Genomic DNA, 25047 nt, shown 5'->3' on the forward strand with positions numbered 1-25047 from the left:
AGCCGGGACGCTGGGAGAGAGCTCCCCACACGAACCCCCAAATGGCAGAGAGAGTGAGCCCGCCTCACACATTGGCTTTGCAAGCTCAGGCCAAACGCTCCCCCAAGATCCTCCAATTGGCCAGGGTTTCCCCTCCGTTTCCACCCGTCACACAGCTGACTTCTTTTGGTCAGGAATGTCGCCTGCAGTGCTGGCAAATTTAGCCCCGGGCCTCAGTGAGCCCTATGATGTAAGAGTTCCAGGATCCGGTGGCCTCCTAGATAGTTAATTCCCACACAAAGCCTGTGTAGACTGGAGCACCAACGTGTTATTCTTTCCTTCTTTGTTCATCCTGGTCTGTTCATTTTAGAGGCGCTAAACCTGACAAATATTTATTACAGATTTGGAAAGAAATCGGGCCTGCCTTATGATGAAACTTCTGAACATTTCTGAAACGAGGAAATGGTCTTGTCTGCCAGCTACGCCTCTCTCTTTGGGTTTTCTAGGCAGGGGCTGTCCACAAGCATTTATAAAGTGCCTCCCATGTTCATGAGGTGCCGTAAATACCCAAACCAATGTGAAATGGCTCCTGCCCTCTGGGAGCTCATCGAGCATAACAGGAGAGACAGAGGGCAGCCAGGTATCTGCCCAGTACAAAGGAAAGTCACAGGCTTACAAGATCAAGAACCCTAAGCTCAACCTCTTTGGGATGGGGGCTACTTCCTCAACGACAGCCATTTGTACTCCAAAACGAACAGCCCATAAAGGAAACACCCTGTGCTGACGGATGCTTGGTCAGTTGATCTGGCACATCAGAGCAGGTGAATGAGACCAGCCTGTGGTTTGGTCCCAAAGAGTCATCGAGGCAGGATCAGTAGTCAACTCTGGTTAGGCTTTCCCAACGCACATAAGTCAGGAGCCCCAAGTCACTGACAACGAGAACTAAATCAGTTCCCCGAGTTGTTCCCAGTGAACCTTCCCCTCCAACATGAACAGCGTAAAGATTTGGCTCTCGGGCAATTCAAATATTTCTCAATCAATCTTTCTCTACATCTCAGGACCCACTATAGGTCAGAAGTGTTAATGTTTGACCCACAGTATCCTAAGAGATAAGGCAGTTGTGGAGGAAAGGAAAGCTCACGCAGGAAGCGATTCATGGGAATGAAGAGTACCTCTGCAGCAACCATGTGCTCCCATAATCCACTATCTGAGCTGCCTTATGTCCATATGAATTTGCCTTCTTCGTGATGCTTCATAGTAGTATAATGATAATCATGATTTATCTGCCAATTGGAATGTCTCCTATCAATCGTAACTCTCTTCAAACCACCATCAATCACTTATCCCCCGAACCAACATGAATTGAGGAAATCCTAATCAGATTAGAGTAAGGGGATTCCATTTGCTTTCAAAAGCCAAACCCACAAGCCAACTCAAAACACTTCTTCATGTTACCACTGGAATGAAAAAGAGCCCCCGGTTTGCTCAGCTCTAGCATTGAGTAATTCTGGGCTTTTTCACGAATCTCTTGACAATGGCCACTTTACAGGCCACCTTTACGTGGATTTCCTGATCCCCAAACTTCCTCTCTAGACACTTTTTGCATATATTCGTAGGTCCATATGTTGTGTTTGTCAGTAGAGTATCAGCTTCATGAGGGTAGGAATTGCTTTCTTTTTGTGTTTGTGTCCTCAGTACCTTGTTGCACATAGCAGGGAACCCACAAATGCTTTATGGAATCATATAGGTGAGGAAAGGCAAGAAGTCACAGACTACATACAGACTAATTAGGAGGCTCTTACAATTGTCCAGGCAAGACATGGAAAGGGCCTGGACCAAGTTGGAGGCTCCATGAGGGGAGGTAAGAGGATAAATATAACTCCATAAGACGTGGAAATGAATGGATGTTGGGATTGGCGAAGAGGAAAGACTCAATCCAGGCTCGTGAATGCAGGTGACTGGAAGGCTACTGCTGCCACCAATTGGAATGAAAAAGTTTGCAGTGGGAGGGGTGGTTGTTGGGGAAAACATAATGAATTGTGCTTCAATGGTCATGCCAATTCAATTCAGAAGCACTTCTTCAGAAATGGCTATGTAGAAGACATAGAAGTGTGTAGGGTTGATAGAGAATCAAGAAGGCAAAAGCTCAAGTCTTCCTCTGGCAAAATGAATTCTAAATTGGGACGTCATCCTGACCCAGAAAGCAGAAGTGTTCAGAGGAGCAGACAAGAAGGGACCGAAGGCCATTTCACCTTCTCTTTGTAATACCTGAGCAGGTAGGATCTCAGACTCACTGGTTAGACTTCTGGAGAACAGGCAGCAAAGAGAGGAGGAGGAGGAGGAGGAGGAGGAGGAGGAGGAGCACATATCTTAGGAACTTACAAGTGAACATCCGGTGATTCTAGAGGCCTTGGGGTTATTCAAGAATAAAACTAAGAAATAAAGAGAAAGCCAGACAGGAGGAAGGAGAAAAAGAGCAGAATATGGGAGAGAGAATTACTAAAAAGAAAGAGGGGGTAACCATGTCCAATGGAGCAGACAAGTCAAGTTACATGGGAGCAGAAATGACATCATAAAGGAGTTAGTCAAGAACTTAAATGAAATCTGGTGCAGGCTAGTCAGTGGAGAAAAAGATCAGATAAAGTATGAGAAAAAAGTTAATAACGGGAGCGAGAAACCAAGTCCTTGGGCAAGTCCTCCCCGCTCTCTTTGCCTCAGTTTTCTCTCAGGTAAAATGGGGCTTGGATGAGGAATTCTGCACCCCATTGCGCCCCAGTGTCTGTGGGGCTGTGATCTCGAAGGGCACGTACTGTTGAGATGGGTATGTTGGGGGCTAGAGGCACAGAGAACAGAGGAGGGCGAGAGAGAGAGACACTGATATTTTGTTTAATAATTAATCTAAGGGAGTCGATCATATAGCGAAGAACCAAAAGCTCAGTCTCTCTTCCAATTGCCTTTCATCTCACTGAGTTCGTTTCTTCGGTGGCCAGATCAGGGTAAAGTGCACAGGCTCAAACCTGCCAGATTGTGCTAGGGACCAGGCAGAGCACACTCTGGCCATGGGGCTCCCTTGTTTGCCCTGGGCTCTGCTGAGGCTAGCCTTCTGCGCTGCCTGCCTGGGCTGTGCCCAAGGGGGGAAGCTGCTGGTGATTCCTGTGGATGGCAGTCACTGGTTCAGCATACGGGAAGTCGTCCAGGAGCTGAGTCGCAGAGGCCACGAAAGCGTCGTCCTGGCTCCAGAGCTGTCCGTGCACATCCGGGAGGGCCCGTCTTACACCCTGAGGACGTACCCGGTCACCTTCAGCAAGGACCGCTTCCACGAGCTGATGCACAATAGTTCCCAAAAGATCTTTCAATCGGAGCCTTTGCTGAAGAGAATTTTCGATGGGATAGCAACCTTGAAAACCCTTTATGAGATTAATTTGAACTTTTGTACAGAATTAGTATATAACGAGGAGCTGATGAAGTCCCTGGAGGAAGCCAAATACGATGCTGTTTTAACTGACCCTGTCATTCCCTGTGGAGCAATTGTAGCCCAGTACCTGTCCATCCCAGCTGTGTACTTCTTGCGTGGACTTCCATGTGGTTTTGATACTGAAAGCACTCAGTGCCCGAATCCTCCTTCCTATGTTCCCAGATTGGCCACAGGGAACTCAGACCGGATGACGTTCCTCGAGCGCGTAAAGAACGTTCTATACCCTTCGCCCCAGAATGCCGTGTGCCTAATGTTGTTCTCGCCTTTTGCACGGCTGGCCTCGGAGCTCCTTCAGAGAGACCTGAGTATAGTGGATGTTCTGAGCCACGGATCTGTGTGGCTTCTGAGGACAGACTTTTTGCTGGAATATCCTAAACCAGTCATGCCAAATATGGTCTTCATTGGGGGCATCAACTGTGCCAGCAACAAGCAGCTGCCTCAGGTTGGTGGGTGACAGGTTGGCCAACACTGTAGATGCCACCCAGTGGGTTAATTAGCTTTCCTCCGTTTTTAAGAGAGAAGAAGACTATCTTGTGAATTGGCCCCCCAAATGAATGATAGTGTTACAAGCTCTATGATATTTCCTGAACTTCGTACAATGTAAGTCTCTAACTTACTAGAGACAAGTTAGAAGTGAGGATAGAGAGGGCAACAGTTGGCCTGCAAACAGCTTTGGGCAGTTATTCCATTGCTTTCTCACTAGTCTTACTACCCAAGTCTTTTGGATGATCTCCGGAGGCCTGGTACTAGTCTGGGAGCTGCTACTGTCTAGCTCAATGGCTTTAGGAAGGGGAGTTTACGTGGCAAGTCAAGCCCTTCTCCCTGCCCAAGTGATCCCATTCCATCCTTTCTTCTCCAACAGATTGGCTTTTCTACCATCCCCGATCTCTTCATAATCTTCATGCTCCTCCTGTCTATTGCCTGAAAACACGCCCACCTCTCCCTCTTCCCCCCAAATACTGTCTTTTGTTCTGTGTATCCTTATTGATTATTGGCCTGTAGCTGTCTATGGTTTTGTGGCTGGGCTCCTTGAGAAGACCATCAACAGCACACGTCTCCTTTCCTTTCTCTCTAGAGTCTGACTTCCAAAGGTATCTTGCAACAAAGATTTCTCTCTCCAAAGTTACTAAAGACTTTGTTATTGCTATTGCTAGATCCAATAGCCTTTTCTCCATCATCATCCTTCTTGACCTCTCCGAAGCCTTTGACCCAGTCGCCTTCTTCCCCTTCCTATTTGTTTCTTTCTTGGTTTTCATGACAATATTCTCATCCCTTACTCTTCCACTGACTCTCTGCCCCTCCATCAAAGCCAGTTTTCACTGTGTCCTGCCTCCTGTCTCCCCGACCACCTCCTGCCTCCCAAGTCTCCTTCAGGAAACCAAGATCTTCCTTGAAGTTAAGAAAAAGGCTTTTTAAAAAGAGCCGCTCTCTGTAGTTCTCCTTTTTATTTTCTCTTTTTGGCATAACCGTCGTATAATTGGACCACTGGATTTAGTAACTTCTTGTACGCAATTCCAAATCGGTTTCCATAATGTTGTCCCCCTCTGTGGATCTTCAGGTGGTTTACTCAATAAGTGAATATTTGTTATGCGTGTTACCCTGGATTCATGGCCAAAATGCACTCTCCCTGTGCGCGGGGATCTTAATCCTTCTGGGCATTCACTGGAGACACACGTTCCTCATGTATGGAGAGTCTGTTGAGGGAGCTGAGGTCGAAACGAGGCCACCTGGAAAGTTAGCTTGTGAAGGGCCAGAGGCTATGATTCCCCAGTCATAGAGTCGTGGCGTTGTGAGCCTGAACGACAAGTGAGAGCTGAACGGCCACTGAGCTTGTGTGGAATCTCAGCCAGAGAAAGCTTTATGAGAGAGCTAAACGTTCTCTGCCCACGGCTCGGGGACATGAACTAGATACAGCCTGGAACTTCCCAAGCACGTCTGCAAGGGAGAGGGCCTTGCTGGGTTCAGTACCTGGAACAGCGGCCCCTCTTGCTGTCCCTTCAGTTCCCTTCCATCTGCTCTGTGTGGACATTGAGCCAGATAGGCAGGGGATTTTCCTGGGGAGCAGGGGAGGGGGTGGCATGTAGGAGAGACAAGAGCAATCCAAGGAGATTTTTCCAGGAAGAGCAGGAGAAGGGCTGCAAGTTAGGCAGTCCACAAGCATTTAGGGAGCCTTTACTATGAGCTAGGCATTCTGGGAACAGCTGAGAAGAGATCCCTCCCTAAGGAGAAGCCCATTCGGCTTTTGCCTATGCAGAAGGCAAGTCGCGAAGGTTATTCTTTACTGGATATTTGTATTTGGACAACCATTTGCGTTTTTGCGGCATCTGAGGCATATTCATTATCGCTTCTGCCAGAAATGCGCTTTTTCTTAGCGTTAACGCTTCTGAACATTTGGTCCGGCCCCTGCCTCGACCTCCACAGTCCATGCAGTGTCAGGCATCAAGAAGCACCTCTTCGAATTAACTCTCTTTTGGGCACCCTGCTAAGACCGATGGTAGAAAGGACACCGAAAGCCCAGCTCCTGCCTTCAAGAAGCTCATTTTCCGTTGATGGGACAAGATGTGCTTTCCTGAGTATATACAGAGTGCACGGATGAGAATCTAAGAGGAGAAAGTACAGGTTACAAGGGTCACAGCTGGTCATAAACAGTGGTCAAAGCAGGATTCGCACCCATTTCAACATCTTTAGAGGTGGGGAACTCTGCTGGCTTTGGGGACTAAACCAGGCCCCTCAGTGGCACTCAGAGTGGATCCCCTCTAAAAGGAACTTGCCAAAGCTACTGACTTTGTTCTCTTGGGCAGCTCTGCTGTTAGTACCCATTTGTGGCCCTAAAGGGCTCAGAGCTAACGAGGAATTTGGATCGGAAAGAGCCTTGACTGAGATAAGTCTTAAAACCTGGATTCAAATCCTACTCTGGTTGCTTCCTGCCTGTGGGGCACTAAACCGATCCCTTAGCTACTCTGGTCTCTGCTTTCTCATCTTTGCACGAGGAGGGTGGACTAAGTTTCTTCCAGTCTAGGTCTCTGATCCCATCATCCCATCCACAGCAAAAGAGGTCAGAAAAAGGGGCTCATGACTGATCCGGAGGAGAAACACAGTCCTACAGAGGGGAGAAGGAGGCATTCGCCTTTTTAATCATTAATCTAAAGTGATTCATCATACATCTGACAAAGCAAAAGTCCATCCTCCCTTCCAATTATCTTTCCTTTCATTGATCCACTCCTTGATTTCCAGATAACGATGGTACACAGTTACCAAAACTGCCTGCTTGTAACAGGAGGGAGCAGAGTTGCCAGACCTCTCTTAGGATCCAGGCCTTCGAAGAGATGGCCAGGGGACTCCCACATTTGCCCTGGCTTCTGGTGGGGCTGGTTGCCTGGGCTGCCTGCCTGGGCTGTGCCCAAGGGGGGAAGCTGCTGGTGATCCCCATGGACGGCAGTCACTGGTTCAGCGTGCGGGAAGTCGTCCAGGAGCTGAGTCGCAGAGGCCACGAAAGCGTCGTCCTGGCCGCAGAGCTGTCCATGCACATCAGAGAAGGGCCTCTTTACACCCTGAGGACCTTTCCAGTTAATTTCCGCAACGACCAGTTTGAAGAAGTTCAAGGTGACCCGGAAACGCTCTTTGAAGCATCGAACTTCCTGCAGCGATTCTTTGACATGGCCAAGATCATGAAGTGGTACGCTGACATGCAGTCTAGCTTCTGTACTGACCTAGTGTCCAACAAGGAACTGATGAGCGCCCTGGAGCAGGCCCACTATGATGCTGTTTTGACTGATCCTGTGAACCCCTGTGGCGCCATCTTGGCTCTGCATCTGTCTCTTCCAGCTGTGTATTACTTCCGCGAAATTCCATGCGATTTCTTAGCTGCGGGCACCCATTGTCCTGTCCCTTCGTCCTATGTCCCCAGGATGTTCACTGAGAACGCTGACCGCATGACTTTCCCAGAGCGGGTAAAGAACATGCTCTATGCTTTGCCCCATTCTGTGGCATGCCATATCATGTATTCATCCTTTACCAAACTGGCCACAGAACTCCTTGACAGAGACGTGAGCATAGCGGATATCCTGAGCCACGGCTCTGTGTGGCTCCTGCGGTCAGACTTTGCACTGGATTACCCCAGACCACTCATGCCCAACATGGTCTTCATTGGAGGCATGAGCTGTGCCAGCACCAAGCAGCTCCCACAGGTTGGTATGTGGCGTGTACGTGGTCGTCGCCCTGCGAGTTGTGAGCCTTCCTCAAATGAGAGGAGGCGGTTGTCTTTGGGCTCCAGCATGTTGTTTTCAGGAGACAATGAGAGTGCATTTTCATGGGTCTCCTGTCAGTAGATGATGCCAAGGTGGTCCCAGAAGACTTCTTCCTAATCTTTGTGCAATTTCCTGGCTCAGGCAGAGCTTTAGAGCTGGACTGGAGAGGGATAAAGAGGGCGGCAGCTTTTGCTTTGACTTGTTTGCAAATCTCTCTGCGTAGTGAGTTCTTTGTGTCTTCATGGTCTCCAGTTCTCCAATCCTTGGGTCATTCGGGATCTGGAGACCTGAGTTCTGGTCCTGCTTCTGCCAGTGATGGAAAGGCCCTTAGTCACATGACTAGATTTCTCTTGGCTTTCCTGTCCTCGTTGGTTAAGTAAAGGAGATGTCTGACATGACTGTAGGCTTCTCGAATGATCCTTTGGTTCTCTGGCCAGAGATTCACCAGCTCAGAGACTGAAGGGACTTCCAAGATTATCTAGGGAGGAAGGAAGTGAATCACATGGAATCCATGTAAAAATATCTTTACAACAAAAAAGTATAACCATTAGAGCTCTTCGGTGGGTGGAGAGCTGGAGCTTTCTCCGTAGGTGAGCTCTGCAGCTTCTTGGAGCCTCTACACCACTTGTCAATTAACAGGTTTGCATTAAGCATGTCTTATGTGCCATGGCCTGTTGTGTTCAGGCACGGCTGAGACAAGCGGGCCACTCAGCCCCCTTCCAGCCCTTGAATTCTGCAGATCCTTGCTGCCAAAGACACAAGGCCAGCCCAATCTAGAGGAAGCAGGGCACAGTGGTGAGAGGCATGGCAGGGAGAGAAGGGTGGAGCTGGAAGAGAGCTGAGCTACCCATTGCACCCAAGGCAGGAAGGAATCCAAGTTGTAGCCAAAGAGAGAGCTAGGGCTCCCCCTATGGTTTCAGGGCTTGAGTGGAAGCTGGCCACTTTCTCAGGAGCTTGCAACTAGATAGGCCACAAAAGGTAAATGGCGTGCCCAGGAGCCCAAAATGGGGGTGTTTAAGAGGCAGGTCTGAAACCCAGATTTTAGTGCATTGGAAGCCAGCTCCTTCCTTGCCAAAGGTTCAGACAAGGGAGACTAAGCAAATGCTCAGCTCTAGGCACGTGGCAGTCAATAATTCTGTATTTTTCACAGGCTTCCAGAGAACTCTTATAGTTGCACACAAAGGGGCCATCGTTACGTGGACTTCCTGATCCCCATACTCTCTTTGGACACAACTTGTATATGTTCACGGGGCCACGTGTTGTGTTTGCCACTAGAGTGGGAGCTTCGTGAGGACATTTCTTTCTTTTGGGGCTCGTATCCTCAGTGCCTGCCTACTTGGTTGCACGCAGCAGGGCACCCGCAAATACTTGGTGGAATCCTATTGATGAAAAAAGACAAGAGGCCACAGACTGTGGACTAATTAGGAGGCTTTTACATTTGTCCTCCCCAGAAGTGAAAAGGACCTTGACTGGGTTGGAGCATCGGTGAGAGGGGAGAAGATGGTCGATATGATGGGTGAAAGGAACGTAGATGCCGTCAGACATAAGCAATGCCTGGCTACTGGGCTTGGAGGAGAGGAGAGGCTCTATGGAAGCTTGTGAACCAAGGCTGGTGCTGCCACCAACAGCAATGAAAGGGTTTGGAAGAGGAGGAGCAGGCATTGGGGGAAAGACCACGATTAGGTTGCAATTGTAATGCCAACTCAATTCAGTGAACGCTTCTTAAGGAACTGTTATGTAGAAGACATGGAGAGTCGGCCTTAGAGGCAGGAAGGCAAGGGTTCAAGTCTTCCTCTGACACTATAAATTATGAGTAGGGGACTCGTTCTGACGCAGAACACAGAAATGTCCAAAGGAGCAAACAAGTAGTGTAGTAGACACTCGGGTCACATGACCACCTCGATTTCTCTCGATGACGCCCGAGCAGGCGTGATCTGACACACGGGGCGTAGACTTGAGGAGAGCAAGTTACAAAGACAGGAGACGGAGGATCACCTACCGAAGGAACTGACACGGGAGCATCGGCTGCTTCCAGAGGCCTTGGGGTCTTTCCAGACTGAACGTTGGACCAAAAGTCAAAGAGGAAGGCAGAGAGGAGGAGGGAGAAAGAGCAGAACAAGAGGCAAAATTGCAGGAGAGAAAGAGGGGACACAACCAAGTCTGAAGAGATCAGACACCACACCATAATTTAGTAAATGGGAGCAAATGAAATCTGGTGCAGGCCAGTCAGTGGAGAAAGTGATCCGATAAAGTATAACAAAAATGTTAAGAATGAGAATGAGAGAATACCGGGAGTGAGAAACCAAGTCCTTGGGCAAGTCCTCCCCTCTCTCTTTGCCTCAGTTTTCTCTCAGGTAAAATGGGGCTTGGATGAGGAATTCTGCACCCCATTGCGCCCCGGTGTCTGTGGGGCTGTGATCTCGGAGGGCACGTACTGTTGAGATGGGTATGTTGGGGGCTAGAGGCACAGAGAACCGAGGAGGGCGAGAGAGAGAGACACTGATATCTTGTTTAATAATTAATCTAAGGGAGTCGATCATATAGCGAAGAACCAAAAGCTCAGTCTCTCTTCCAATTGCCTTTCATCTCACTGAGTTCGTTTCTTCGGTGGCCAGATCAGGGTAAAGTGCACAGGCTCAAACCGGCCAGATTGTGCCAGGGACCAGGCAGAGCACACTCTGGCCATGGGGCTCCCTTGTTTGCCCTGGGCTCTGCTGAGGCTAGCCTTCTGCGCTGCCTGCCTGGGCTGTGCCCAAGCGGGGAAGCTGCTGGTGATCCCCATGGACGGCAGTCACTGGCTCAGCATGCGGGAAGTCGTCCAGGAGCTGAGTCGCAGAGGCCACGAAAGCGTCGTCGTGGCTCCAGAGCTGAGCATGCACATCCGGGAGGGCCCGTCTTACACCCTGAGGACGTACCCGGTCACCTTCAGCAAGGACCGCTTCCACGAGCTGATGCACAATAATTTCCAAAAGGTCTTTGAATCGGAGCCTTTGCTGAAGAGAATTTTTGTTGTCATCGCAGCCATGAAGACCTTTACTGACATGCATTGGAGCTTCTGCTCAGAATTAGTGTATAACGAGTTGCTGATGAAGTCCCTGGAGGAAGCCGAATACGACGCTGTTTTAACTGACCCTGCCATTCCCTGTGGAGCAATTGTAGCCCAGTACCTGTCCATCCCAGCTGTGTACTTCTTGCGTGGGATCCCTTGTGGTTTGGATGCTGAAGGCACTCAGTGCCCGAATCCTCCTTCCTATGTTCCCAGGTTGGCCACAGAGAACTCAGACCGGATGACGTTCCTCGAGCGCGTAAAGAACGTTCTATACCCTTTGCCCCAGAATGCCGTGTGCCTAATGTTGTTCTCGCCTTTTGCACGGCTGGCCTCGGAGCTCCTTCAGAGAGACCTGAGTATAGTGGATGTTCTGAGCCACGGATCGGTGTGGCTTCTGAGGACGGACTTTTTGCTGGAATATCCTAAACCAGTCATGCCAAATATGGTCTTCATTGGGGGCATCAACTGTGCCAGCAACAAGCAGCTGCCTCAGGTTGGTGGGTGATAGGTTGGCCAACACTGTAGATGCCACCCAGTGGGTTAATTAGCTTTCCTCAGTTTTTCAAACCTTTGCCTTCAGCCTTAGAACCAATAGTTCAACAGAGCCAATACTATTGGTTCTAAAGCAGAAGAACAGTAAGGGCTAGGCAACTGGGGGGGGGGGGGGGTAACTGACTTGCCCAGGGTCACACAGCTGGAAAGTTTCTGAGGTCAGATTTGAACCCAGGACCTCCCATTTCTGGGCCTGCCTCTCAATCCACTGAGCCACCCAACTGCCCCCAGCATATCTCCTTTTTAAGAGAAAGCAGGACTACATTCTGAATTTGTCCCCCAAAGGAAGAATACTATTATAACAAGCTTTAGGATATTCCCTGAACTTAGTAGAGCTGCGTCTAAGGTACTAGACACAAGCTAGAGTTAAGGAGAGAGCGGGAAGCAATTGGCTCACCATGACTTTTGGCCATGATTTCTTTGTTTTCCCATTGATTTTACTCCCCAAGTCTTTTGGATGATCTCCGGAGGCCTGGTACTAGTCTGGGAGCTGCTACTGTCTAGCTCAATGGCTTTAGGAAGGGGAGTTTTCTTTGCCAAGTGATCCCATTCCCTCCTTTCTTCTCCGGCAGATTGGCTTTTCTACCACCCCCGTCTCTTCCTAATCTTCATTCTCCCTCTGTCTATCGCCTACTTGCTTCCCTATTGCCTACAGGTATGCCCACCTCTCCCTCTTCCCCAAATACCGTCTTTTCCTCTATGTAGCCTTTCTGATTATTGCCTGTAGCTGTCTGTGGTTATTGTCCCGAGCTCCTTGAGAAGACCACCTACAGCACCCGCCCCCTTTCCTTTCTCTCACTGAATTCGGCAATTGGGCTTCCAAAGGTATTTTTCAGGCAAAATTGCTCTCTCCAAAGTTACCAAAGACCGGGTCATCGCCACATCCAATGGCCTTTTCTCCATCGTCATCCCCTGGACCTCAACGCAATCAGCTTCGTTTTCTCCCTAATATTTCTTCCCATCTCCTCTCCTCTGACACTGCCGTGGACCACCTCAGTGCACGCCCTCATCTCACACCTGGACGATCGCGATAGTCCACAGCTGGTTTATTGCTTGCCACAAGACTCCCCATTGCGGTCCCTCCTTTACTCAGCTGTCAAACCGATAATCTCCTCTGAATGTTGGGTAGAGGCTCTGCTTTAGGAGGGGCGTTTAGAGCCTTATTGTCTGCCTTAGAAGGGACTCTAAGCCATGAGGGTGGGTGCTCGGTCAATGCCCAGGGGCACGCACCTAGGAAATATGTGAGACCAGATTTGATCCCCCGTCTTCCTGCCTACCGTCCTGGTGCTTTCTCCGCTGTGCTACGTAGCTGCCCCTGGTTGTTTTTGTTGCTTTTTAGCACCCAAACCTGGTGCAGCAGAACCTCAAGGCTTTCCCCTTGGTGCTGCCTTCACACCAACTATTCACCACCCCTACAGAACGCCAAAATAATACGCCTCGCTTCCACCCTGATTGGAGCTTCACAAAGCCCAGCATTACCCGGCGAGCTGTCTGAGTTAGGACCGAAGCGCAGGTCTTCCTGGCTCCCAAACCAGAATGCTATCCACCGTGCCCTTGCCTCGGACTTGGGTGGCTGAGCACAATTCAGCACAGAGGCAGTGGGGGACAGGAGAGGGTATCCTGGATTTGAAGTCAGAGGACCTGAGGCCAGTCTGGTCTCTGCTGCGTACTTACCTGTGTAATGTTCTTGGCGGTCACATCACCCCACAGCCATCTCACGTGTCGTCCCTTTTGGACCCACGTCTAATCGGAGGATCCTGCAGCTCATTCTGGGCTCTTTAGACCTGATTTCCCAGTTTCTCTTTCTCCCCCTTGGCCTTACACAAAGGGCTCCTATCAGCCAACCCCCCCCCCCCTTAATTTTGATTCCAACTCCAGAGAGCCGCGGGGCATCTCCAGTGAGCTGACATCCCATGAGCAGCCTGGGGCTAAGCAGATTTTGACAGATTGCTGGATGATCGCCACAAAAGGCTGCCCCTCTCCAGTACTCTGGGAACCAGCTGGCAAAAGAGCTTGCCACGAGGTCTGAAGGTGCTGTGATTCCGGTCACTGGAGAAGAATACCTGCATGGATAAAGGCATACATCGGCATCATCGTTGGCAACTTGGGAATGGAAAGTCATGGCATAACCTGCCTGCCGTATGTTACTACCTTGACATGGGAGGGCATTTGCAATCCCCGATCCCCTACCATTGTTTAGCTGTTGAAAGTCAATGCTTTGTTCTTTATAGTTTTCCCTTCGTCGAGAGTGCAATCGTGGGGCGGGATTAAATATTAACTCGTTATGTCGATTAATTGGCATATCATTGGAAGGAAGTGAGCAGAGGTCTTCGGTCCGGAGAGAAGCAGCTTGTGGCAGATTAGCTTGAGGGAGAGATGACCGGCACACTTACTGCACAGTGTTCCCTTGCCCTAGGACTCCTTCTTTGGGTGACTTGCTTGGGCCGTGGAGAGGGGGGGAAGCTGCTGGTGATTCCATTGGACGGCAGCCACTGGCTCAGTATGCGTGGGATCCTTCGGGAGCTGCACGCCAGAGGACATGAACTTGTCGTCATTGCTCCTGAAGTGACTGCTCTCATCCAAGAAGCCACCTTTTACGAGCTCCTGCGGTATCCCGTGCCCTACCAGAAGGAGGACATGGAGGCCAGCTTTCGGTGGATTACAAGCGAAGTCTTCACGAAGTTCACAGTCTGGGAGAATTTTTTTAGAACAATAGAGAAGATGAAAAACAGCTCTACTTTGCTTTTTACTGCCTGCTCCCACCTGGTCTATAATAAGGAGTTGATGGCCCATCTTGAAGAAAGGAACTTTGACGTGGTCTTCACTAGCCCGTTCCTTCCCTGTGGGTCAATCGTGGCCAGGTACCTCTCCCTTCCTGCGGTCTACATCGTTCACGGAATGCCGTGTAGTCTTGATCTGGTCAGCACCAAGTGCCCCAACCCCTCCTCTTACATCCCTCGGAGCTTCTCTGGTAACACAGACCAGATGACGTGGGGGCAGCGCGTGAAAAACATGCTGCTCACCATGGCCGAGTTCTTTCTCTGTGACTTTGTCTATTCTCCATATGAGCAACTTGCCTCTGCCCTCCTCAAGACCCAGGTGACCACGGTGGATCTTCTGAGCTATGGCTCCGTCTGGCTACTGAAAAGTGACTGGGTGAAAGAGTACGCCAGGCCCGTCATGCCAAACATGGTTTTCATCGGGGGCGTAAATTGTGTTCATAGAAAGCCATTGTCTCAGGTAGGTAGCGAAGCCCAACAGCCCCCCTTCCTTTTGCACCTCTCCATCAGTCAGGCACGTGCTCGGACCTCTCGGAGCTTGGACCTTCTCAGCAGACCCGGCGTGTGAGCACAGGACACCTAGAGGAAAAAATAAATAAGGTCTCATTGTCAGTGAGGGGGTGCTGAGGGGGTGGCACTGAGCATGGACTGGGGGAGTCCAGGGAGGTAGAAGCTGAGCAGGCAGTGTGGGGGAAGACAGAAGTCCAGGCATGGAGGGAGGGGAGCAGAAGATGAGATGCCTGTGAGTGCCGCGACGTGCCAGCCTAGGACGGCATGTACCACTTAGACCTTGAGTCCCGTCATCGGACTCCTTGGTGCCATTTCTTCAATGTCACTCCACGTTGTGTCCGGCTTTCCCTCTTCTTACCTCATCGGTTGTTGCAATGGCCCCGGCAGGTCACCAGGCACAAGCATTGATCTCTTTACCTGGAATCCAGAATCCTCAGACTCCCTTCTTGTGCATACTCATGTGCCTTCCCAGTGCATTTCCCAGTAGGGTGGGAGCTTCTGGAGGGTACGAACTCTTTCTGTGTCTGTCTATAACCTTCGGAACTTGGCCTGGTGTATCATAGTTATTTTTTTACCCTCGTTCCTTCGTCTATCTATTGAGGCTCTGTTCTGCTGCTGGGGTGTAGGAAGCTCGCAGTGTAGCCTTCTCTGGTGCTCAGGGTAGGCCCAGCTGCCTTTGGGTCCCACCTGGCTTTTCCTGGGGAAGCTTTCAGCTGTCTTGTCAAGTCAGGTTCTGCTCCTCCTGCTGCAGGTTCCCTTGTCTCATGGCTGGAGCTGTTCTTCCCCCGCCATTTTGCTCCGCACTCTGCAGATGCATCGTTCTGTCAGTTCCACATGGCACACTTCTTAAGCTACTCTCTCTTATTACTTCAGTGCTTTTCTTTGTTTCGAAGCCATTTATTTCCCCTTTTTGTGTGCTTCAAGGATCTGGCCATGCTGGAGCGTTTGACTCCACCATCTTAACTCCCACCATGCAATTCCATAGGTTGAACACAGTAGCGACTGAACAATAAATGCTTTGCTCAGTCACACTGAATGAAAAAGGGCAAGAAGGCATGGACTACAGCTGATTAGGAGGCTTGACTAGGTTGGAGGGTCTGGGAGAGGGGAGGAGAGGAAAGGAGAGGAGAAGAGAGGAGAGGAGAGGAGAGGAGAGGAGAGGAGAGGAGAGGAGAGGAGAGGAGAGGAGAGGAGAGGAGAGGAGAGGAGAGGAGAGGAGAGGAGAGGAGAGGAGAGGAGAGGAGAGATATGATGAATAATCCGAAGACTCAGCCAGACCTGAGAAATGACTAGATGTTGGGGTTGGAGAAGAGGAAAGACTCAATCCAAGCTTGTGAATCTCGGTGGCTGGAAGGCCACGCTGCCATCAACAAGAGTGGGAGAGTTTGGAGGAAAGGAGCATGTGGGTGTTGGGGAAAATATAATGATTTATGCTTCAATTGCAATGGCGATTCAGTTCAGCAAACACTTCTTAAGAAATTGCTATGTAGAAGACCTAGAGATGGCGTTGTAGAGTTGATCAAAAGCTGGCCTTGGAATCAGGAAGATGAGGGTTCAAGTCTTCCTCTGACACAGTGACTTATAAATGGGACCTGTTTCTGACCAAGAAGGCAAAAATGTTCACATGAGCAGATGTGAAGGGTAGGAGACACTTGGGTCGTATCACTATGTCATCTTCTCTTTACGGTACATGAGCATGCATGATTTGACACTCACAGCGTAGACTTTGGGAGAGGATGCTAACAGAAAAAAATGTATTTAGGATAATTTTCAATGAGGAGATGTGGCGCTAAGAATGAACTGGGCAAATCCAGTAAGGTAGAAATTGAGCTGAGTCTTCAATAGAGCAGCCCAAGAAGAGAAGAGGAAGAGAGAAAGACATCCAGGCATAGAGGGCACCCTGAACAAAGGGATGGAAGCAGAAGCTGAGATGCCTCTGGGTACCACTGGATTCCAGCATAGCATGTCATATGCCAGTTTGATCTTGAACATAGTCGTTGGATTATTTGTTACCATTTTCTTCAATAGCATTTCACATTTATGCCGTGCTTTGTCCTCTTCAGAGCGCTCCCGCTTATTATCTCACTTGGTTATTGCAATAGTCCCAAGTAGGTCACCCAGTACAATCATTGGTATTTTACAAATCGGCAAACCAAGCCTTAGAAAGGAGTAGTAATCTCTCTAGGCTTTTGGAGTCAGCAAAGGCTTCATTCACCCCTAATCTTATCAGGAAGGCTTCTAACTTATCCCCCCTGCAGAGGATACTTGCTGATTTTAGATAGATACTACTTAACATTTTAAGGAATGACCCATTTATTCTTATGCATTCTGGTGTTAAGAATGGGGGTTCTGTTTTGTCAAAGGCTTTTTCTGTATCTACTGAAACAATCATGTTATTTCTGTTCATTTAGTTTTTGATAGTCAATTATGCTGATGGTTTTCCTAACCAGCTCCACATTCCTGGTATAAATCCCACGTGGTCATGGTGAACGATCATGGTGATACATGGCTATAGTCTCCTTGTTAATATTTTTTAAATATTTTTGCATCTATATTCTTTAATGAGATTGGTCTATAGTTTCCTTCCTCTCTTTTTGCTCTTCCTGACTTCAGATGATTGTTGATTGCTTAGGTTTCTCCCTGTTCATATTCTCGGATTCTTTATCTTTGGGGGAATGGCTTTTATACTTATGTATTTGAATAGCTTTGATTTGATGCCTTTTTCAGAAAAACCTGTTGCAAAGATTTTTTTTTCTGTTACCTCTTTCGTTATCATTTTTCCATATTGGGTTTGTTGGTGGAAAATATGTGGGTTTATATAATCTAAACTGTGCGTTTCATCTTCTATGGCCTTCTCTAACACCTGTTTCATCATGAAGTCTTTCTTTCGCCATGAATCTCAACGATAATTCTTCCTTGCTTCTCTCATTTTCTTATACTATGACCTTTCCTAGCTAGATCATGTATCCTTTCAGACATGTTGGTGGATGCTGTGAGCTCCTGCCCTCAACCTAATTTCTACCAGATTGCTATACAGTTTTCCCAACAGTTCTTGTCATCTAGTATAACTGGAGTCTTTGGGTTTATCCAACCCTACGTTACAACATCTGTTTGATTCTATACGTACTATGCTTAGCCTGCTCCGCTGATCTAATTGAGTGCTTCCCTCCATCCTGATTTTTTAAAATCTTTTTCTGCTCCTACCTCTCTCTTTACAAATAGAAAGATGGCCGGGAAAAGGGAGGTTGCCTGACAGTTTGTGCTCTTGGAAGCGAAAAGCCTGTTTCCTCTCTGTTGTAACTCCCCTCTTGTCCTTACCTCACTGGGATCCCAGGTTTTTCCTCTTTCCTCCTTTTCCTTTAATATTTCCTTCACCTTCCTCCTTCCCGTATTCAAGGTTCTTTTACTTAGGGCTTATTCCTTTATTTCTCATGCCCTCCCCCAGACCTTTTCCCATCCCCTTTGTCACTATCCTGCATTCACCTTTTGAGTTTATTGATGAAGCCTTTGTGGGTGGGTGTGCGTAATTGTACCCAACCTCCCTTTATTGGATAGACATGAAAACTACCTCCTTCTCCATTGCTGCAGGGTTCCTTTTATGCCCCTCTCAGCACATTTGCTTTGGGGGCCGGCCGGCCGATCCCCCCTGGGCTCCTCAGAATAATGTATGCCCTGATCATTTTTTCTGAGAGACTATGGCTCCTCTCAAGCTTATTTTAGCAGCTTCTATTACGTATGTCTTCTCTCGCTTGCAGTAAGCAATATGGTCCTTCCCCCAAGGACAGGCCCTTACATAAGCTTGCCAGAGGAACATTTGCCTGTGCTTCTTTCCCTAATCTGTGGCTCTGAGGTCAGGGTCAGAAAGGAGGTTGGGAAATGGGCGGTAAAGTAACAAGAACATGGATAAAAGTATGTGCACAAGGTCTTTGCCCTATGAAAGTTGCAGGGGAATTCTATGCCATTGGACTTTAGACCACTTGCCTATGTTTACCTGGCCGTTCTGTGATGTCGGAGCTCAAAGGCTCCATTTGCACCTTTAGGACAGGAGACCTTATTTTTCTTTTCTTCACAAGACATATTTGCTGCACTGCTTCTGGGAATTTGACTGAGGGGGGGAAAGCTGCAAATTGGTTTTGTTCTCTGTAAATGGGGAAGCTTTAAACTCTGTATAATTGCCATCTGGGGTGTGTGTGAGGGAAAGATGAGATAGTGTGGAGAAGCCCAGTGGTTTAAACCCCATATTCACATAGCATGACCTCCCTCTACTGCCAGTTCTGCCATCTTACCACCTGAGCGATCTCGGGCAACTCGCTTTCCATCTTGAGGGCTGTTTCCTTCTATGTAATGAGAGGAGTTTGGGCTGACCACTAGAGCCTTTATTTTCTTTAGAATTATGATCCTCTGGTGTCCCCCTTTGAAATGCCTTTGCTTGGCAAAAAGATGGCCCGAGACTCTCCAGGAGCATTCCAATGGACAATAAGCTCTGGCGAGAGGGTCCAACTTAGACCCATCAGAGCATCAGCCCAGCTAAGTTCAGAGAGACTCATCACCCATTTTACAAGATGATGAATTATGTGGCCACGGCCATTCTTAAAGACCACCTTTTAAGGTTGTAATCTGCGTTGGTGGAGGAAATGCTCATACCAGTGAAACTCCATGGATTCTAGAAGAATGAGTAGCCCAAGCTGAAGCCAAATAGATGCCATTTGTGCAGCACAATGCAGTTTCTAAGAACTTTCATGTGCATGATCTCATTGTAGCCTCACAATCAGCTTACTTCCAGGATTCTACATGTAATATGTTCATGCTGGAGTATATGGATGCCCCAAAGATGTCAGCTCCTGTGTTCTCTCTTCCATTCCAAATCTCCAGTGGAGGGATGAAACCGACAAAGAGCACGACCTCTGGCAAGCATCTGGCTTCAGTTTAATGATCCTAGGCTCAGTGATCACAGATCTAGAGCGGGAAGGGACCGAAGAGGCCATGTTATCCAATGACTTCATTTCATAGATGTGAAGATGAGCCTCCCAGGAAGCTAGCCCAAAGTCACACCAGCAGTAGACAGCATTGTTTAGACTCAAATTCAAGGTTTCTGACTCCACAGTCAGTGCTCTCTCCACTGCTCCATCCTGCCTTCTCATCCTCTTAGGGAGCCTCATCAGGGGATTCTTCTGTCTTCCACTGTCATCATGACCATGATGCTCTTCTTCAGCCAGTTAGGGACCCATGAAGGCTTTCTAAAGTCTATAATCCTCCCAGGGCAAACATAGAAAGCTGGTTCCCATAGGAGAAAAATGCAGACAGCCCTCAGCCTTTGTCTTCTTAAAAAGGAGAAACTGAAGGCAAATGGGTGAGGGCTTCGCTATTGCTGTGGCCTTTCGGCCCTCTACTGTCTAATATCTGCATATCACTGATGCCCATCTTCCAGAATGATGGATGAGCCAGCCCAGGACAGTTCTCCCTGCCTTTCAAAGGCTTCCCGATTGTGTTCATTAGATCAATTCGTCCTATTGTTGTTCTTTACCCTATTTAGGATATTCTCATCCAAATGTGCCCTCATATATACCTCTCTAGACACTCACTTCTCCGATCAGTCAATTAGCATTTATTAAGCACTTAGTATATGCCAGGCACGGGACTTGGCACGAAGAAAGGCCAAAAAATCCCCTAATAGTCCCTGCCCTTATAGAGCTCACATTCTGTGCAAGCGAGACAACGTGGAGGCACTGTCATGCCAATCCCTTGAGATAAGCAGTCCCACAAAGACAGACAGACAGACACGAACACTTCCCCCTTAGGGCTTGTTTATGTACAATTTCAGCTCTGAGTTCCTGGGACAGACTTGGATTGGGACTCTGCGGCTCTCTGGGTGCTGTCAGGCAGATTCCTGGGCGAGCCTGGCCAGGCATCTCTCCAAGGGGGGGAGCCTTGATCCTCCCTGCTGGAGGGAGTTCTGTGGGAGTCACCAATGGCAGAAGCAGCGTCTCCTAGCTGGGAATCTCCAGGGAGCCCTTTTGGCCCAGTAACTCCGGCCTCTCCGCCCCCTCCGGTACTCTTTAACTTTTGCCTCGGGAAGCTCTTGTTCTCGGGGCTTCCTGATTAAAGATTAACTGGGAGCAGTTTCTCTCGGTCTGCGCAAAGGGAGGCTAACAAAGCCCCAGAGGGGAGAGATGGCGGCAGGACTGCAGTTGGAGCGTGCCCTGCTGCTCTGGGCGTGCTGCGTGCTGTGGGCAGAGGCGGGCAAGCTCTTGGTGCTCCCCCAGGATGGCAGCCACTGGCTCAGCATGCACGGCGTCCTGCGGGAGATGCACCGAAGGGGCCACCAGGTGGAGGTGGTCGCCCCCGCAGCGACGGTCCACATCGCAGAGGCAGCCTTCTACACCCTCACGCCCTACCCGGTGCCCTTCCGGCTGGAGGAGCTGCAGGCCCGCTTCCGCGAGATGAACTACGGCGTCTTTGAGAAAGTGTCGCCGCTCGAGAACTTCTTCAAGACCAAAGAGAGAGTCCGGAACAACACGGCCCTGTTCCTGTCCTCCTGCGCCCACCTGCTCCACAACTCGGCGCTCATGGCCCGGCTGGCCGACGCCCACTTTGACGCGGTCCTCACAGACCCCTTCCTGCCCTGCGGCGTCATCGTGGCCAGGTCGCTCTCGCTTCCCGCCGTCTACTTTTTACAGGCGCTGCCGTGCATGCTGGACGCCCAGAGCACGCAGTGCCCCAGCCCGCCCTCCTACGTGCCCCGGGGCTTCTCGAAGAACACCGACCACATGACGTTCCTCCAGAGAGTGAAAAACGTGCTCCTGTCCGCGGCCGAGCCCTTCCTCTGCGACTTTGTGTACGGCCCCTACGCCCGGCTGGCCTCCGAAGTGCTGGGCGAGGACGTGAGCGTCCAGGACCTCCTGAGCTACGGATCCGTCTGGCTGCTGAGGAAGGACTTCGTAAAGGAGTATCCCAGCCCCGTCATGCCCAACATGGTCTTCATCGGCGGCATCAACTGCGCCGATCAAAAGCCCTTGTCTGGCGTGAGTACCGGCCAGCCCCGCCCTGCCGGGGCGGAGCGCAAGGATATTACCGGGCTTATGGAAGGGCTCCTGTGAGAGCTCAGCTCTGGAGGAGGAAGCAGGGAGGGGTTACCACGTAAGACCATTGGACGTGGGCCAGGCCAGCTAACCTCTGCAAGGGTTGATGGGCAGAGCGAGAATTTGAACCCAGGGCTTCCCTAGTAGTGGCAGTAGTGGCAGTAGTAGTAATGGTGGTGGTGGTAGTAGTAGTAGTGGTGGTGGTGGTGGTGGTAGTAGTAGTAGTAGTAGTAGTAGTAGTGGTGGTGGTGGTGGTGGTGGTGGTGGTGGTGGTGGTGGTGGTGGTGGTGGTAGTGGTAGTGGTAGTAGTCGCTATGAGGACTCTGAAGTTCAGATAAGTTAGTAACTTACCGGTGACAAAGCTGGTAGGTGGAAGGTTCGAATCCAGGCCTTTTGCCAACAACTCCCATGCTCGGGTTTCTATAGCACTGCATGGCTTCTTGGTAGAGCTGGTGGCAAAGGAAATACAATAATAATAACAACAATAACTGGCATTTATGCAGCTTTTGAAGATTTCCCAAAGCCTTTACCAACATCTTATTTTATCCTAACAGTAACTCGGCTATTAGACACTATTATGATCCCCATTTTACAGGTGGGGAAACTGAGGGAGACGGAGGCTCAGGCGTTTGCCCAGGGCCATGGACCTTGTAAGCATCAGAGGCTAGATCCAAGCTCGAGCTCGGGGCCAGTGGTGTCCCCCCACTACCGATCTGCCTGATGGGGATGAAGACGATGGGAGAAAGCGTCGCCTCCCCTTTGGGTGCTCTTGGGAATGTCAGCTCCTCCCCTAGCTTCCTCCTGCTCCTATTTCCATCCCTGGTGCTCATTCCCTCCCCCCCCCCCAGGCAGCCCTGCATAAATTGTCCTTTATCAACTAGGAATGAGAAGAGCCCACATTTTTGTCGCTTCCACACTGCAGGATGCTTTCTTTCTGTTAGCTCACCGCACACACTCACTACAGCTGTGGCAAGTCAGTGCAAGTCTAGGCACCGCAGGAACCCCCAGAGAGCCCTGCTCAGGCAGGGGACCCTCTGTGTCCCCAGAGAGGCCCCCAAGTTCCACCCATTGCTGTGTCTCTTGTGCTCCTCTTCTTTGGGCTTATTTGAGCAGCTTTGCGTTTCGGAGGGAGCGGCTGTCCCCGAGGTCCTCTCTAAAAGATGTGGAGCTCTGTGGGAAAGGCGACCAGACAAGCTGGAGTGAGCAGACAGAGAGCCGGACTTTGGGTCCTGGTCGTGGCTGTGAAAGGAAACTCAGATGCCCTCCGGCCCGACCCCTGCCTAATATTTAATCCTGTCTCCCATCTCCCGTGTGAGCCTGAGCAAGTTGCTTTCTCTCCCTGGATCCCACCCGGGGTCCTCACATACAAAATAAGGGGATGGGAGGGGCTGGCCTTAGAGGTTCCTTCCCCCCCTGTAGATCCAGAGTCCGTGAGGTCAGTGCCTGTCCAGGCTCTTCTTGCAGGCCTCTGTGACAGAAAGCTTGCCCTGAGCGGGGATGCCAGTGCGTTTGGGGAGTTTCTTCTTAGATTGAGATCAAACTTGCTTCCCTGCTGACTTCTCGTTGGTCCTCGCTTGGTCCTTTGCTGGCAGATGTGACAAGGAAATCACTTTAAAAGATTGATATATATTAATTTAAGGTTGCCAAGGAATTCAGCTATGTAATTCCTAAATGAAAACTCAAGTCAGCAGTCAACCTTTTATGGAGTTTAATTACAAACAGGAGGAAGAAAGGGATTAGAGAGAAAGAGAGAGAGAGAGAGAGAGAGAGAGAGAGAGAGAGAGAGAGAGAGAGAGAGAGAGAGAGAGAGAAAGGGGAGAGAAGGGAATAGGGCTTAAATACCCCCTCTGTTTAGGCTGGGCCAAAAGGCCCAAGCCCTTAGATAGCTGAGGCAAAGAAAAGAGATAAGTCCCTATCACTCACATGACCAAAATGGAGAAACAGTCTCAGGGGCCTCCACCTCCAGCCTCCTTCAGAGCAAAACTTCTCAGAGCAAAACCTCTCGACCTCCTTCAGATCCACCTCGCTCAGAGCAAAACCTCCTCCTCCTCTCCTCAGACCCTGCTATCTTTAAGGAAACCATCTAAGTTCCCTCCCCTCAGTTCTCACATCTACCAATCACTGTCGATGTCTCCCCTGTGCCAATGGTGGCTCTAGCTTAACCCAGGACCGCCCAGAGGTCTGTCCCCTTTGCACATGTCTGTTGAAGGTCATATTCTCAAATAATTAAATCTTGATCTTTGCTGCAGCCCTTCCTAAATCCTGTTACTCTAAGTAGGGTGGAGATTGTATTTTCCAAGACCTGGTTCTGTCATTCCAAGTATCTCTATTGTATCAATTCTAAAATCAATCATGACTCAAAGAACTTCCTGTTCTATGCTTAAGCATAGGTCAAAGCCCTTTCCATTGTTCAGCAAAAGGTTTCTGTCCTAAAGTAGTCTTAGGTAGGGAGGAGAAGGATCCTCCCATGCCAAGGGGTTTCACATTCCAATAGAGTTTCTTACTATCAGTAGGGAATTTTTTCCAGTGTGAAATTTTCCAATGGTGAAATTTCCAACATTCATAAGTCTAAGAAATTTTAAGGTTTACACAGAATCCTGGCTCCTTGGGCTAGAGACGGTTTTGCATCCTGGAACCCAACATGGTGCCCAGCACAGAAGGAGCACCTAGTGAGACCTTCTCCATTGAGCGTAGCTTCTTGGGGCAATCAGAACAAGAGGAATCCCTCAGCTTTCAGTGTCTGCTGACAGCCACGCCCGCCTTCACTTCCATGTGCCCTGTCATCCTGGGCATTGGCGTGCTCTGGCATACCGTCCTCCCTTCTGAGTGGAGGGCCCAGACCCGGGCACGGCACTCAGGGGGCATCTCCACAGAGCAGGACTGGCCTTCATTCACTCACTAGCTAAGGAGCTTCCAACAAGTCATTGGACTTCTGAGACTGACTTCTTCCCCTACCCAAGGGGGCTTGTCATTCCCGGCATCGTGAGTCTAAGATCAACTGCAAAGTAAACCAACCCCGTTGCGGTATGTTTGCCTCCTCTTCCTGCAAAGCTCTTGCCCACTTTTCACAGGATTTCATGGGGTGCCCCCTGTTTTCTGTCAGCCCTTGAAAGCTCTATGAGGGTGGGCCTCTCCCAAAGGTGGGGGGGGGAGCCTCTGCCACTCCCCATCTCTAGTTCTCCCTACTAGGTAGTATTTCCAAGGACAACCTGAAAGAGCAGGATAGCCGTCTAGCCCCTGGGCTGCTCCTGCTTAGCTTGGCAGTCAGATCAAGCATTTGAAAGCTCGGCCTCTTTTCCTTCAGAACAAGCTGGCCCCTTTCTTTTTCACGTGACAGCATCTGTCCCCGAAGAGGGCTGCTGGGCTTTCATCTGCC

The 25047-nt window shown here is 49.7% G+C and overlaps 1 protein-coding gene across 9 annotated transcripts in view; it reads left to right on the forward strand.

Annotated features, from left to right (window-relative positions):
• LOC100025642 (UDP-glucuronosyltransferase 1-6-like) overlaps positions 1 to 25047 on the forward strand; it is a 149803-nt gene that overhangs the window by 118307 nt on the left and 6449 nt on the right. Inside the window, exon 1 of one of the 9 annotated variants that reach the window (XM_056820137.1) lies at positions 6726 to 7641. The exons of 5 other annotated variants lie outside the window; for them this stretch is intronic. In XM_056820137.1, the coding sequence (XP_056676115.1) occupies positions 6781 to 7641 (861 nt within the window). In that variant the 5' untranslated portion in view covers positions 6726 to 6780. Of the gene's footprint in view, positions 1 to 6725; positions 7642 to 10289; positions 11244 to 13606; positions 14543 to 20554; positions 21615 to 25047 lie in introns of those variants that run through there. 3 more of the 9 variants (XM_056820139.1, XM_056820136.1, XM_016429357.2) reach the window with 3 other exon arrangements.

Source organism: Monodelphis domestica, chromosome 2 (genome assembly GCF_027887165.1).
Source record: "Monodelphis domestica isolate mMonDom1 chromosome 2, mMonDom1.pri, whole genome shotgun sequence".
Classification (NCBI taxonomy): Eukaryota; Metazoa; Chordata; class Mammalia; order Didelphimorphia; family Didelphidae; genus Monodelphis; species Monodelphis domestica.